Genomic DNA, 14,353 nt, shown 5'->3' with positions numbered 1-14,353 from the left:
GGCTCCCAAGAGTAGTGATGCGCGTTGAAGTCACCCGCGATCAAAGCTCGCTCCGGGGGTTTGAGTTCTAGCAGTATCCCTGTTGTGCGGCTGTGGGGGTCGCGGGGTTGTCTGTACACGTTGACGATAGTCGTCGTTTTGTCGACCACCAGCCACAGTACGTCTCTCGTGTGGACAGGCCTCTGCTGCTCCACCGTCATCCCTATCCCTTTGCGTGTGTAGGTCAATACTCTTGGTCTGGTTCCTTCGCTGTCCCAGAAGTCGACCGGGACGAAAGAGTCGAAACCCGGGTGCGTGTTCAGTTGCACGTTTCCGTCCTTCCAGCCCGTCCAGGGTTCCTGGACGAGGACCACATCTATCTGAGCCTCCCAGCAGAGCTGCAGGAAAGCCGTGTGCGCCGGGGAGATCTTTCCGACGTTGCCCTGCGCAACGCGTAGCATCCGTGGGGTCGCCGCTCTCGGCTTACGTCTCCGAGTCGAGTTCGAGGTGGGTGTAGGCATTCGCGACGTTGTAGTTTGGCTTCTGTGCTGCCCGTTGGCTCCTGCTTGGCATGGGTAGCACGGGACGGTCGATGGAGGTGTTGTCGGGGGAGTCTTCGCCTTCGCCTTCGTCCGCCTCGTCTTCATCCATGCTGCTGCTGTCAGTGCTTCCGTCACCGAGGCAAACGATCGAGCTTGCGGAGGGCGTTCTCGTGCGCGCGCGCTTGGCGCCGGGTTGCTGGTTCTGGCTGGTGGAGGTAGGGACGCCTGCCGCCTCCTGGCTACTGTCGGATCGAGTAGCCTTGTACAGAGTGTCCGATGCTTTCTGGCCGGCCTTCCGGATCCGAGCCCGCTCCTTTCGACCGGGAAGGGAGACGACGCCGTTTACGACCGAGGGCCTCGCTGGGCAGTCTGTGTGGCCGGCTTGGAAGGGGCCGCAGCAGTTGGGACACTGGGGCCTGGCCATGCAAGGTCCCGTTTCGTGTGAGTCGGAAGGTCTTCCGCAGTTGCTGCAAGTCGGTCGTCGTCCGCAGAACCGGTTGGCGTGGTAGCCCTGGCAGCCGGGGTCATGTCGGATGAGCGTCCTTCGTTTTTTGATGGGCAGAGATCTGCCGCTTTGGTTGAAGAGCCTGAAGGGCGTGACCTCTGATGTGAATGATATGAGCCAAGATATTTCGTTCGTGACTGGGTTGGGCCCAAGGCGGGACGGTCGAGCAAGGACAGGCTTCTGTCCTGTCTGTGCGAAGACCTCATCTTCAACGAGTGTGGCTGGGTCCAGGACGTCCCCGCCAATGCTGTGTAGTTTTGTTGGGCATCGCGGCACAACGTATGTGTGCCACTTGATAGGCGTCTCGACTTGGTGGGCGCCGAGGCATTCCGCCAGCTTTGCCTTACTTGTAAGTAGTCTTTCCTGTATTTGCTTGTTTCGCGGCTTCAGAGAGTAACCTGTGCTGATATGGTAGACGTGGGGAAGGTCCGCTAGCCCCAGGCCAACGGCCTTACAGACGATCTGTCGTACGGCGAACGGTGCGATCTTCCGAGCGGCCGCTAAGCTTTCTTCCGGGACGCGGGCAAAGATGCGGAGGTCCTCCTTCGGCTGCGCCTGCGGCTGATCCTCGGCGGGGAGTGTGGCCTTCGGGCGGGCAGAGCTCTGGCAGCTCTGGCCGCTCCGGGTCGCCGCAGTGGTGTTGCCCGCCATCGGTGCGACGACAGCCGCCCAACTCCGGGCCGCTATTGGGCTTGTCTCGTGATTGATCAGTCTCTTGAGGGTTTGAATGACATAGGCAGTGGCTTCTTTCGCGATCTGCTTTCTAGAACCGTCAAAGCTGGCGACAACGCTGTCGACGGACCGTGCAATGGTCAGAAAGACGTCTTTCCGTGCCTCGTACTGTCTAGCTTCTTCTGCAAGGGCTGTCAAGACGGACCCTGTGGCAGATCCGCTCGGAGCAGATGCGGTAGAGGCTGCGGGCCCCTCGGCCGAGGTAGGGGCGTCGGTGGTGGCATCAAGCTGGCTTCCCGTTAGGCTGGGCCGGGTCGGCTGTGCCTCGGCGTCGCGGCGTCGCTTAGCTCTTGAGGTGGGGTTCGGCTCCGGAGGTGTCCCGGAGCCTGGTTCGGGGTCGGCTTGGTCGGCCGACATCAGTCCGGTGCCCGACGGCGGCTGTGAGGCCATCGCGGATGCGGGCTCCGGCAAGGGGAGGTGAAGAGTTTTCGGCTGTTAGTAATTTGGTGGTAGGCTCACTCATTCACTAACAGCAGATGCCAAGAAAAATTAGGCGAGAGGGAAGTTGTTGAGCATCCACATGCGAACGAATTCCTCGCCATCTGGCACGAGACTCAAGGCCTTGGAGAATAGTCGGGCGCGCTGTGATCGACTCATACGAGCGGGCGTGTATGGCTTGTAAGTTTGAAGGTACCGTTTGTACGGTAGGAAGAAGAGCAAGTAAAAGAGAATTTCGATGGCGGCAATGACTTCGATGAAGATGGAAACTGGATGGGCAATAGCTTTGACGCCGCCTAAAGCAAATACGACGTAGAAGTAGGTCAGGCCCAGAAGCCCCAGGTCCCTCATCATGATAATCAGCAGGCGCACCGCAATATATTGCGGCCATGTTTTTTGAACAATCATCGTCGGAGTCCAGAGATCGGACCGTTCTCGTGCTGTGTTGTTGCTAGAATGTTACAAGGATCGGCGAGATAATGCTGAGTACTTTTCGACTGGGCCGCTTCGAGATCTTCGTTGATATTCTGCAGCGAGAAAAGCAACGGGGCGTTATTAGTTGTTCTAGAGAGCACTCTTCAAGGCTGAAGTCAGGTGTAGTGCAGATTCCAGATTCTCTGCATCGCTCGTATGCGTTGTGACGATGACGCGCCGCCGTTGACTGGATGCTGATGAACTCCGATGCCTCATGCTAATGGAAACAGAAAAGATTGCATAGTCCTCCTCGGATAGACAGACGCTCTGGACCTGCCGAGCGGTTGTGACGTATAACGGGGAATTGAATCGGGCGCGGCAGAGCCAACCGTGGATACTTGAAAGGAGAGCGGGCCTCCGTATCCGGAAAGAAGACAGCGGAGCAAGTCCCCTTAACTTGACGTCGGCATGGTGGAGGTGATGGAAGACGGTGATCTTGGACTGCACCGCATAAGAATGCCGACTGCGGTAGTTTCAAAAAGGCTTGCCGCACTACGGACGACCTGTCAGCAAGATGCCGTTATCTCTGACATGTGTTGCGCGTCCTGCAAGGCGAATCATCTCAGCCGTGGGAGATGGGCTGTGGTTTCTGGCTGGTTTTCGGCTTTGCAACCGAGTATAGGCCAATCGACCAAACGGGTAATCGAAGAGCTGCACCTTAGCGGCGATGAACTTCGGCCCAAAACCGACTGTGTCGGACCTTGCCGACTCTTCATCGCCTTCTGGGCCCTGTATGGCCAAGTCTCGTCTTTCCTCGGTCGGTTCTCTGTTGGCGATTGGGCAGATGCGTCTGATGTGTACTTGTGGTCGTGTCATCGTTCATGTACTCCGGCCAAGGCTTCTGTGGAATACCCTTGTGCTGTCAACGTCAAAGCCATCAGAGAGGCCCGAGATCCGCATTGATGCTAGGATCTAGGGGGCAGCTCCCCGTGTTCGTTCAGCGTGTTCGCTTGCACGCACTTGATAGATCTCCTGATGGAGATTTTGACACATGAATATTTCCCACTATGGTATTTATGAGTACAGACACGCTGGTCACATGTGAGATCTCCCATTCTCTTAAATAAGCCAATAATTGATGGCGTGCAGCGAAAAACAACATAATGACTGGAAGCTGTCAAATAACTACTTGTGTGCTTATGAAACGTTTTATTCAGCTGTCACTCTCGTAGGCTTGATCTGATTACTATTCAGTTTGGCATGTAGTCACTAACTGGTCATCGTGGTTATCTACGTAAGCTGGGTGTTAGGCTTCTGAATGTGTGACCCTTCTACGTCATCAGCTTAGGTACCCCATTTGAAGTGATGTCGTATGGATACACAACAAGTCGAAAGCTGCCATCACGACGGTCACCCTGGATTCGAGTAATTCAGTAGTAGCACACAGTCCTATTGTCTCAGAGATGTGGCCGACTCTAGCAACTTGCAGAATACAGCTTTTACAGACACGGTTAAGCAAAGCCTAGAACGTCTGGCAGCAGAGGTGAGAGATAATAGGTCGGTTCCCGGGAAGACTACACTCCAACTCGTGCAGATCAAGGTATTTCACATGATTCGGGATCTGATTTGAAGTAGAAAAACTCTTCCAGGTCGATAAGACCAATTATTGATTAAGGTCTAATACTCGAACTATGCTTGAAATGAGACAAGTAGATCTAGGAAATGGGGCAATTGATTGCGCTAAGAAATGATCGATTAGCTCTTGGCTCCAATATTCCGTGCCTGTTGTATAACTTACTTCTTGTCAGACTCGTTAGCGGTGATGCCAGCCGGCTGCTTTCCGTCCACAGTGCACTTGGCGAAGACGTTAGGGACGATTTGTCCCGAAGTGGTGCCGCAGTCAATGTGGTAGCTCTTGCCACTGGTGCCGGTCACATCGATGTCGTGGCCAACGCTGACGTATTGGTTGACAACGCCATCTCCGGAGAAGTAGCTACCAATTGCTGTTAGAATGGTGCAGGAGTTGCAAACCCTGCGATACAGTCGCTGAGTTGTGTAGCTTCAGGGACACCGTGACTTACCATCCGTAGATGATCTGACGGCTCTCGAGAGCAGGGGCAGCCTGGACTCCGGCAACCAGGAGAGCAGCAGCGACGGTGAAGGCACGCATTTTGATGAATGTTTCTTAAGTTGAGAAGACAGGTTGGTTGTTGATTACGAAAGGGAATGAGAGAACGAGAGACAAGTAGTTGATGCAGAACAAGTTGGAACTACGACACAAGTGCGTGTCCCATAGGCTCTTATACCAAGAGTGCACTAAACCGAGACCGTCGGATTTGTCGATCATGCAGTCTTTGACTTTCACGCATACGGGCCTGGAGTGGAGGCTATGCTTCTTGACTGCATATTATTTTCATGCTATTGCCGATTATTAGACTTCCTGACAGCAAAATCCTGTTGTGGGCCCCATTCCCGGGGAATCCGACATCAAAAATAACTTGGCGCCGGTTCATCCAATTGTAAAGCTTAAGTGGCTTGTTTGTACGGGAATATTCTCACTGCCACAAGCGGTGGGGAATGAGCAGAGTATAATAGAATGCGCAATCTTAGTTTCAGAAGCTTATCCCTGTCGTGTCAGACCGTCAACGACTCGGTGTAGCTCGGCCACCGGATTGTTCAAATCAAGCGTGAGCCGTTGATAATTGGTCATCGGCGGATTATAAAGACGGAAATTGCAGTCTCTAGGTTGAAGATTCGGAAATGTATAGCTCCTTTGGGTAAAATAGTCTTGTCTCCTAGGCATATGAGTACTCAAATGGCAAAAACATCGTTCGTATGGAAAGGGCCGTTTGGAAGAGTACGAGTCAGGAGCAGGACGATCAAGGAGGCGCGGTATTAGAAGCGCTGTTTGCATTCGGGATTTTCCCATTATCTCTGAAAGAATAGCTTGGAATATGCTGTTTATTGTAGGATCAGACCCTTAGGCTAGAAAACAAAATTAGAGGGTCTCCTAGTACTGTCAATGGATGTCCGGCTAGTTAGAGTACCAACTCGACAGCCAGCTTGCGGTTTCAGAACTTTTGGTAGATGATGCACGGAATCTTAGTTGAGTAGGACACAACGCCGATCGATGTTGAGCAGAAAGAGAGACATCTGATTTCTGGGCTGTTTACCGATAGTTTCGCTGGTCACTGATCGTCGGTTCTCAAACTCTTTGCTGCCCTCTATCAATGTGACGCTCATCGATTGTGTACTTTCCCCCACCTTCCGAGGCCAGGAGCATTACTCGTATCGTCAGGGAAAATAGAATCAGAGAAGTATATGAAAATATGTCGGTCATCATCACTGAAGGCCATTCAAATGCATAGTTGCAGAGACAGATAGAGATTACATTTATCTGTTTTGACATGGTATGGGGATGCACGAGGCCAGTTGCTCTTGCCTCTCAAAAGTAGATAGAGTGTATTACTATGTAACCCAGGCTTGTTCGTCTTTCCCACCTCCTAGCTCCTGCACGTAGACAACGAAATCTTGAGAGAAAGCTGACTCGTGAAATTTGGCGAATCTTGGAAATGTGCATCTATAAGTAGGAAATAGGAATACGAGTTCAAGAGTCTTAGCTAGAACAATGAACACGGTAGAGGTAAATAATGCGGGTTCAATGTTGTCTTGATTGTTTCAAGACTCTTTGGCAACCTGTAACAGCCTCTAGTTCAAAAGTTGGCACATTTCTTGTACCTTCAAGGAGACTAGACAACGGGTTATTCTGTGGGTATCCCTATCACAGGGAATTCGGTTCGAACCGTAGGTTGACGAAGAGGTCAATTGATCTATATAAACTTCTGCGTAAGGTGGAAAGGGGAGGTTCCAACCGTAGGTTGGGTAGGCCGCGATTATCGTAAGTATGGTCTGTAAGTGACCCCTGCGCGGGCTCCTTGCCTCGTGGTCGAATTGGACTTCCAATCCGACATATTCAGTGTTTCAAGAGCTGCTTTGAAATGTCATGCTTCTTGATTTTAGACCTTACAGTCACTGGCTCCCGCGAACGGAAATTTCACAAGAAGTCTCTTTGTCCTCTCCTCGATCTAGTTGATCCGTTCTTATCAGGAACTAGCTGGAAGACTGACGAAAATGGAGAGCCATATCTACAAGATTTTGACGTTCAACCCCAAGACCAACTTGCTTGCAGAAAGCTGCAGACAAGCGGTGTCAACTGCCACGGTTTTGAGAGCTTTGGTTGAGAGCCAAAATTGAACAAGATATAGATCAAGTCAGGAAGACTTTAGCGTTTGCGAACTCAAATCCTTCTCATAAGGTGCACGGTAGTATACCATCTGCCTAACAACTAAACGAATGCTGCTCCTGCTACCTTGATGTATTTATACCGACACGAAGGGCTTCAAATGAAACGAAAAGAATCTTGGAGAACCAAAGCTACCTGCTCTAGCACCGACAACGAATCGAGATGCACGAGTTCATGATTATCTCGGCGAAGCTTGCCGGGCGCTGTCCGGGTATCTCATTGATCGATGCTCGCGGTCCACTGCGTGGTCCACTTTTTCTTCTCTGTAGGGAAAAGAAAACATAATTGTCTTTTCTTCTTGGAGTTCCTCGAGAAGGAAGGATCTGATGCTGGGAATCTAGAGCGGTTGCTTGCTGCACCCATCTTTGCCTGCTGCATCCATGTCTGTCAGACTGTCAGACTGTCAATGATAAAACCACACAAGGCTTGGGATGCTTGAGGATGTGTCCGCCCTGGTGATGTAGCTGTAGAGAACTTGGAAATGATCATATTTGTCGTTATCGTCTAGATTGGCCAAGATTTCATGCAAAAAACGTATTGGGATCTGTTTTGGAATGCCTTGGGGGTTAATGCGCCATTGACGGTTTAGTTTTCTAGCAAATACATCAACAATGAGCGAACATGCATTCAGATTGGAGTGGGGATATGGAATCGATCGTCCCAAGACTGAGAGATCTCAAGGCCGGGGAACCAGTCAAAAAGTGTATTGAAAATTTCGATGGTAAGGTAGCATTAGGTGGGAGTGGCAGCTCATGTTTGCGGTACCGGCACATCGAGCCTGCCACGTTTTCGAGTGACCATTCGTTTTGCCAAGATGGCGGGAAAGTGGGAATTGGAGTTCATTGGACGCATCCCCTGGCTCATGCATGAGGCACGGAAAGGTCTGACGACGATGGCCTCCTCGGACAGGTCTAGCCCGGGACTCCGGGGCGCCAAAGCTTTCTTATTCAGACACGGCTCCTCGTATGTCTCATTGCCTACTGCAAAAGTGTTGCCAACTTGCCACTCTTAGCTTCACCAACTCAATCAGCGGCTGACAGCCCCTCATTTTCGGATTTCTTGTCCATCTGGCCATCGAGTGCGATTCAATATCAGAAATCAATTTGAGCCCCAGCAAACCTGTGACGATATCATCTAGATGGGGAATATGAGAGCGAGGCAAGAGAGCAGCAATCGTTGCTAATGTTTGCCTACTTACCAACTGCCACCGGCGATCCAACGGTTTAGTGACTTAGTTCGGCATAATCATCCATGTCCTGATGGCGACGTCCAACCAGAACACTTCATGCACCGGCACCAACACCAACACTATTTCGCTTGTTTGCTAATAGGATGCATATTACCCCTGTCGCACACCCAGAGGCTGGCACAAGGTCCGATTACATCAACTTCTCGGCCGCAAGAGAATTTTCTTTATCTTCGTTTTATATTTGTAAAGCATATTCCCGGTGCTCAGACGAAGAGGGATGAAGCCCAGACGGCAAGCCGCATTCACCTTTCTCACTTCGTGTGACCAGATGTTCCTGCATCCAATTTGTTAGGACTCCCACTTTCACAATGGTTTCCATCGCATACCACTCGGACCACGACATCTCCGGCATCCTGACCATCTCACACGGAATACTGAGTTTTGTAGCTACTCTTCTCTTCTTGCTCAGACTTTACGCCTCATGGCGAACACCACATGCGATATGGACAGCAGATGTTCATATTTCTTTGATAGCTTTGGTAGGTACTTGCCACAGGTCACGTCGAAACAATATGAGACATGGCGCAAAGTGGAACAGACTGACTCAAAGTCTAAAAGCTGGCAAACCACTCTCTGCTTGCTATTGAACTTGCTGGTAAGGTTATCTCGATGATCTTCGAGGCAACAAAGCTAAAGCTCTAGTCTAGCTGTCCCAATTGGTCTTGGCACCAACATCCAAGATGTTATGGAAAATCAACCTGGCGGCACGGCCCCTCTGTTCAAGGCAAGTACTCTCTGCCATTCTCGATTACCCAATCTCAATGACTGATACGTGAGATCCAGTGTATTCTGGCCATAGACATTATACACTGCGTAGCATGTTCGGCCGCCAAGATAGCAGTCCTCGCCATGTACTACCGTCTTTTCTCAGCTTCAAAGGTTTTGCGGTGCTGGGTATGGGGAACAACAATTGCAATTTTGCTGTGGCTCATTGCTGTGATTTTGGTCAGCAGTAAGTGACTTTCTAGTGAAGATGTGTCCGTGGTTCCGTTGGGTTCCGACTCCAGTGATCAGTAACCGTCAAGCGGGAGACCGTAACTGATGTTCTTGCACAACGCACAGCTTTCTCTTGTTTACCTGTAGAGTACCACTGGGACAAGTCCCTACCGGGAACCTGCATGGGAATCAGCAAAGTAGGGATCCTATTCCCGAATATCCTCTTCGACATCATAGCGATGGTCCTCCCCATCAACGAGATATGGAGGCTTCAGATGCGACGGACCAAGAAGGCGGCACTAACAGGCATCTTCTTGATCGGCGGCAGGTATGGGAATGCCTTCATCAAGCCATCCCTTTCTTTGAGGCATCAACTGACTTTCGCCAGCGTTATCCTCATTTCCATCTCCCGACCGCTTCTCTTCTGGATCTTTCGCCCCGTGCCCGGTGTAGCGCACAACGTCAGCCAGACAACCATCTTCCCCTATACGGCATCGGCCGCCGAAGTCTGCCTTGACATCATAGGCGCTTGTCTACCGCCCTGTGCATCTCTTTTCAGGCGCTTCTTTGGCGGCGTCGTGAGCGTTGTCAAATCGGGACATCATTACTCCACCTCACGGGGCAAATCCAGCGGCAAAGATTCGTCTACAAAGAGGTCCAGCAAGGTACACGCGCTCACCATCGGTCAAGCGAGTAACCGCAAGCGGGCCGCCGCCGCCAATGACACGATCGATCTCGAGGGGTCGTTTGAACGGCTCGGAGACGGGGTTAGCTGGCAAGGGTCGACGGACGAATTGTATGGGATGGATGATATCCAGAACAGCAAAGCGAACGTGGGTGATGGCAAGGAACGTGATGGGATATGCGTCAGGCACGATATCCAAGTTCATCATGGGGGCCCAGTTACGGAGGAAGACATCAGAAAGTGGCACCGAGGAGATGTCTTCGACGGGAGATCTAGCAGACTTTCGGGAGAAGCTAGGGGTTTGTGAGTCTTTCAAGTCGCGTTTTTATTAACTGCTGTAAGATTTTGTACATGTTGAATCTATAGTACATGCTTCTCCCAAATTCTATGCTGTATGTGTGCAAGTCGGTATCCGCCTCCACGGTCCAATTTTCCATCAACGTCTCCCCCTTTGGCCATTTATGACTTGAGCCTAGAGTACGGAAGCCTTACACCTGCCCACCGGCTGCTACTTTCTCACAATTCAACCCACTCCTCCAAGTCCTCCCATTGCGGTATAACATCCTCTTTGTACTCCCTATCCATCAAAACCTTCACCCACCCATCATCCTCGCCAAAGCCCAGGTCAGCCTTCTTGAAATACATCCCTGATTCCCCAGCGAAACAGCCATGATCTCGCCAGCGACCTCGTCCGCGAGCTTGTCCTTTGGCGCGACAGTGACATGTACATCCTCCCCTTTCCCTTTCATGGCGATGTCTTTGCATTCCGAGTCGTTGGTGAATGCATGTATACGGACACCGCATCCGGTGCCTGCGGTGTTTTTACCCGCGGCGACGAGTCTGAAGCAGTTAATATATTTATCGTTGATTCGGACAGAGAGGGATTGTTCGAGGTTGTCGAATTCGTGGGTGGGCTTGTCGCGGGGAGGTGCGAGATGTCCGTATCGCTCCATGTACCCAAATGACGATAAAGTGTTTTTGGCCGTGGAGTTTGATGTGAGATTGTGAGACATTGTTCCAGTGAATCATGCCGATTTCTTGTGGGTTGAATATCTTGGTAACTGATGAAGCTTCGTGAGGGAGATGTTTCTGTTGTGTAGAACGTTGCTGTGCTACATGTATGGACTTCAACGCAGGCTGAGGCTTGATAATGTAGTTGCACTTATTTATATCTCCGAATGCTTTCTACCTTATCCGCAGTTAGAAACAAGTCACCAACTAAATACAAAAGTTCGAGAGAAATGGGACATATCAGTAAAGACTAATCCGTTCGTGGGCAATTTTTGATATCTCCAGTTCCGTGGTAGCGGAAGAGAATTGCCTTCGACTGCTAGTCTTAGGTACCTTGTTATCGAAGGAAAATGAATTTCATGAGTCACAAGTACGATTCCATGGCCCAAAAGCTCTTTAACTTATTTTTGAGTTCCCTATCTTGATTTTAGTGTTTCTCGTGAGATCCTTTCGGCTACCTTGCACGCCACCCAGTACCAACAAGGTCAGGATGTGGCCCATTCTGGCCGTCTGGCAAATGGGGTTCTAGTCACCGAAATCCAATCAAACTAGTTCCATATTCTCTAGTATCCCTTCTCTACCTTTAGTACCAGACCTCAAGCTTTTGAAAAGCATTCGAATCCCACTCCCTACCTCTCGCCAACCCAAAAGGCCTGAAGTATGTAAACTCAAGCGTGGCAAGTGCAGACACTATAAAAAACGTTAATAAACATCAGAAAACAACTCAAAGACCTGGGTAAGGAACTTACTTCTTGGAGTTGCAGTATCCACCAGTTCCCTTCAGCCCAAAACACTACACCAAACTCGTCAGCAAACCTTTACCAATGCCTTGAAGGCTCCGCGTTAAAACGGTACCTTGACCTGACACGCCTTATCGCCCAAGAACGAACACGTCCATCCCTGACGGGTCTCAAGGATGTCTGCGGCCCGCTTGACGATTTCGGTCTCTTCTGCAGAAAGAAGAGTACGGTCCTCGAGCTGTTCTGCTATCGCTGCCGCTGCCGCCGGTTGCGCGATGGGGTTTGCGAAGACTGTCGTTGAGGAGATGGCCAGGGCGGCGAGGGAAAGTAGAGTCTTTGAGAAGTGCATTTTTGATATGGGTGTATGCGTCTGGTTGTTATGAGAAAGATGAGGTATTGCAGTTATGGGATAAGGTAGGTGAATGTAAGTTGGACTTCCTTGGTGGATGTAGTGATGATAGAACTTGTGAGCTTGAAAGTCTAGAGATATAGATCAAGAAAGGCCTTTGACTGGCAGTCTTTATAGATGTTCCCCTAGCTCATTAACATACCCAAGCCCGTCGACATCTCCTACCTGATCATGTAGCCTCCCCTCGTCTTCCGTCTTCCGTCTTACGCCTCTCCCTCTCGCTCATCTCCTTGGCAGCTGAACCTCGAGGCGAAGATCCGCAGGCCAAAGGTCTGACGATCTCGCGGAGGACAGTTGTGGCTCACGACCTCGTTAAAAGATTTTCATGATCGGCAAGGCTCACGGGAACGAGGATTCTTCTCTCCTCAAGGCGGGTATATTGGTCCGAAGGTTATCACAACTGACGAGTCAGGAATAGACAGCAGGCCGTAGTACATGACTATCACACACGTCAGGTTAGCCTACGAGACCGGTATGCTAAGAAACCTATCGTATATCTGACCCTGAAAAGCTTCAACTCCCTATCGCCTCGTGGCGTGGATTATCAGACCGATGTTGAAACAAGAACGCGGAGTTTCCGCCTCCGCTGTCTCTCGACAATATATCCAAGCGTGCTAAGTAGCATCATAACCGCCTTGACTACCACGTAAACTGAAGCAAGCTTTTGATTAAGTGCCCATAGCAGGTAAGACACGAGACCCTGAAAAATAGCCCTGCGCCGAAAACGGCCTCAACGTGGAACAAGGTAGACTGGGGGAGGCCAAAAATGTCTCTCCAGCGGAGGCCAAGACACGAACTAACAAGTTGGTATGCGGGTGTAGCCGCCGCCGACGACGCCGAGCACGGTCGATCTCCTCGTTTAGACTTATATCACGTAACAAGCTATCCAACGACTGGGTCAAGCAGACAAGAGAGCCACTGCGATAAGTCAGAAGCGGGACGATCCCGCCTTTACACCGCTAGGGAGTCAAACGAGGCTTCACACCAAGACTTCTACCCGACGACAAGCCTTATATTGCCTGCGACTAGCTCGTGGGTGCGGTGAACGAAGTTGGAAATGATCTGGATGATTCTGACACAGAGCTGGAAGAAGCTGGAGCTGAATAGGCGCAGAAACACCAAAGAAGCCAAGAAGCTAAGAGCTGTCAAACTCCACGATGTCTCACAACCTCCTCCAATTTGCATTCCTAACCACCAGGCGCCAAGGCAGCGTAGCCACTCGTAGTCATGTTTGCCACATCAAAAAGAGGATGCAAAAAGCCACACCTGCAACGCTAAAGGAGCGGCCCGTCCGCCGGGAGCCAAACTGCGTGATTGCTTACCTTAGTGTGAGCAGCTTTTTGGTGGCTCGGATGTTCTTGGCATCCGTTGAACATGGGCTTGCCTTCCTTTCGTCCTTGTGTACATGACAAGCTTGCTTGCAGTCTGCATGTCCGCCGCAGAAGCAAGTGCATCTCTCCAAAGTCTTTGTGCCGTGAAGAGTACTCAAAGTGCGGCATACACATTAAAGCCTCTACATAATCAAGAGCCCACGCGTATCTAATGCTGCAAGAAGCTCGTCCTCGCGTTCCGAGCAGCTGGGATCGGAGACCGGGAATGAAGGCTCCTGCTCAGACCGTCGCAGTCATGACGTGCTCGCCGAGACGCAAAACAGGCTGTCAATGTCATCGGGAGAGGTAGGGTCCGCTGGGGCAGAAAGAGCTTCCAAGCAGCATAAATAAGCTGTTTTGGCTTTCTTGTGGCATAGAGATGATATCCAAAGTGCTAGAAAAAGCGGGGGAATTGGAAGCAAGGGATGATAGTGACCGGAAGATGTGCGTGTCAATCCCACACTCTTACCGATCGCGAAGAACTTTGTGAGGGACAGAATTACTATCCGTCCAAACAGAAAGCAAAGAGCTGCTGGGCTGAACGTTATCCGACAGCACAACGGCCGCAGGTTTTGCAGCTACCCTGAGGCACGGGCACACGCGTCCTCGGGGAAAACGTCCAAAAGAAAAAGTGAGTTCTGGCACTCTCGTTAAAAGGTCTCATGCCCGTCGCAAGCCCGTCCAAGATGACCCAGAGCTCCGTGTACATGAAGCCAGCCATCCGTCGCTCAGAATGTTGGATGCCATTGGATGAGACCAACAACAGGATTACAGAGATGAGCAAGGTCACATTCGAGCTGAAAAGATCCTTACTGTAGCCCAGGCTTGACTGGCTGCCGAATACCGTGCGTTTAAATCTCCCGCCAGGACCACCGGGAGACTAGCCGGCTTGATCCTCGAGTGTCAGGTTCAGCCAAGGCATTGGGTTCTGGGGTAAGTAGAGTTTTCTCCTATCAATGTAACTTTGACGAGGGAAGCGTAAGAGCCCAACTGTGTAGCACTGTAGGCGAGAGAGAATGGCCAAGCTCATACCGCGGATA

The 14,353-nt window shown here is 50.9% G+C and overlaps 4 protein-coding genes across 4 annotated transcripts; 1 reads left to right on the top strand and 3 right to left on the bottom strand.

The window, feature by feature from the left end:
- Positions 1 to 2,247: 2,247 nt before the first annotated feature.
- On the bottom strand, positions 2,248 to 2,547 carry BDZ83DRAFT_757793 (uncharacterized protein; the record flags this gene model as incomplete). Its single annotated transcript, XM_060514944.1, has 1 exon — positions 2,248 to 2,547. The coding sequence occupies one exon, from the start codon at positions 2,545 to 2,547 to the stop codon at positions 2,248 to 2,250; it is 300 nt and encodes a 99-aa protein (XP_060358559.1).
- Positions 2,548 to 4,325: 1,778 nt separating this feature from the next.
- On the bottom strand, positions 4,326 to 4,780 carry BDZ83DRAFT_757792 (uncharacterized protein; the record flags this gene model as incomplete). Its single annotated transcript, XM_060514943.1, has 3 exons — positions 4,326 to 4,350; positions 4,409 to 4,603; positions 4,692 to 4,780. 3 exons carry the CDS (start codon positions 4,778 to 4,780, stop codon positions 4,326 to 4,328), a joined length of 309 nt encoding a protein of 102 aa, XP_060358558.1.
- A 4,357-nt stretch (positions 4,781 to 9,137) lies between these two features.
- On the top strand, positions 9,138 to 10,185 carry BDZ83DRAFT_144617 (uncharacterized protein). The gene is made up of 2 exons (XM_060501297.1): positions 9,138 to 9,426; positions 9,487 to 10,185. Exons 1-2 carry the CDS (start codon positions 9,281 to 9,283, stop codon positions 10,088 to 10,090), a joined length of 750 nt encoding a protein of 249 aa, XP_060358557.1. The 5' UTR covers positions 9,138 to 9,280; the 3' UTR covers positions 10,091 to 10,185.
- Positions 10,186 to 11,462: 1,277 nt separating this feature from the next.
- On the bottom strand, positions 11,463 to 11,883 carry BDZ83DRAFT_757790 (uncharacterized protein; the record flags this gene model as incomplete). Its single annotated transcript, XM_060514942.1, has 3 exons — positions 11,463 to 11,484; positions 11,544 to 11,587; positions 11,650 to 11,883. The coding sequence occupies 3 exons, from the start codon at positions 11,881 to 11,883 to the stop codon at positions 11,463 to 11,465; spliced, it is 300 nt and encodes a 99-aa protein (XP_060358556.1).
- Between the last annotated feature and the right edge of the window lie 2,470 nt (positions 11,884 to 14,353).

The sequence above is a fragment of the Colletotrichum acutatum genome (genome assembly GCF_030867785.1).
Source record: "Colletotrichum acutatum strain CBS 112980 chromosome Unknown BDZ83scaffold_183, whole genome shotgun sequence".
Taxonomy (NCBI): Eukaryota; Fungi; Ascomycota; class Sordariomycetes; order Glomerellales; family Glomerellaceae; genus Colletotrichum; species Colletotrichum acutatum.
The sequence above is the reverse complement of the archived record's forward strand: the minus strand, read 5'-3'. Positions and strand labels throughout refer to the sequence as shown.

Excerpts from the sequence above, each read along its gene's own strand:
- BDZ83DRAFT_144617 (XM_060501297.1), top strand. The coding sequence starts at position 9,281 with ATGGGAATCAGCAAAGTAGGGATCCTATTCCCGAATATCCTCTTCGAC. Across the intron at positions 9,427-9,486 it reads ATCTTCTTGATCGGCGGCAG|CGTTATCCTCATTTCCATCT; the intron begins GTATGGGAATGC and ends GACTTTCGCCAG.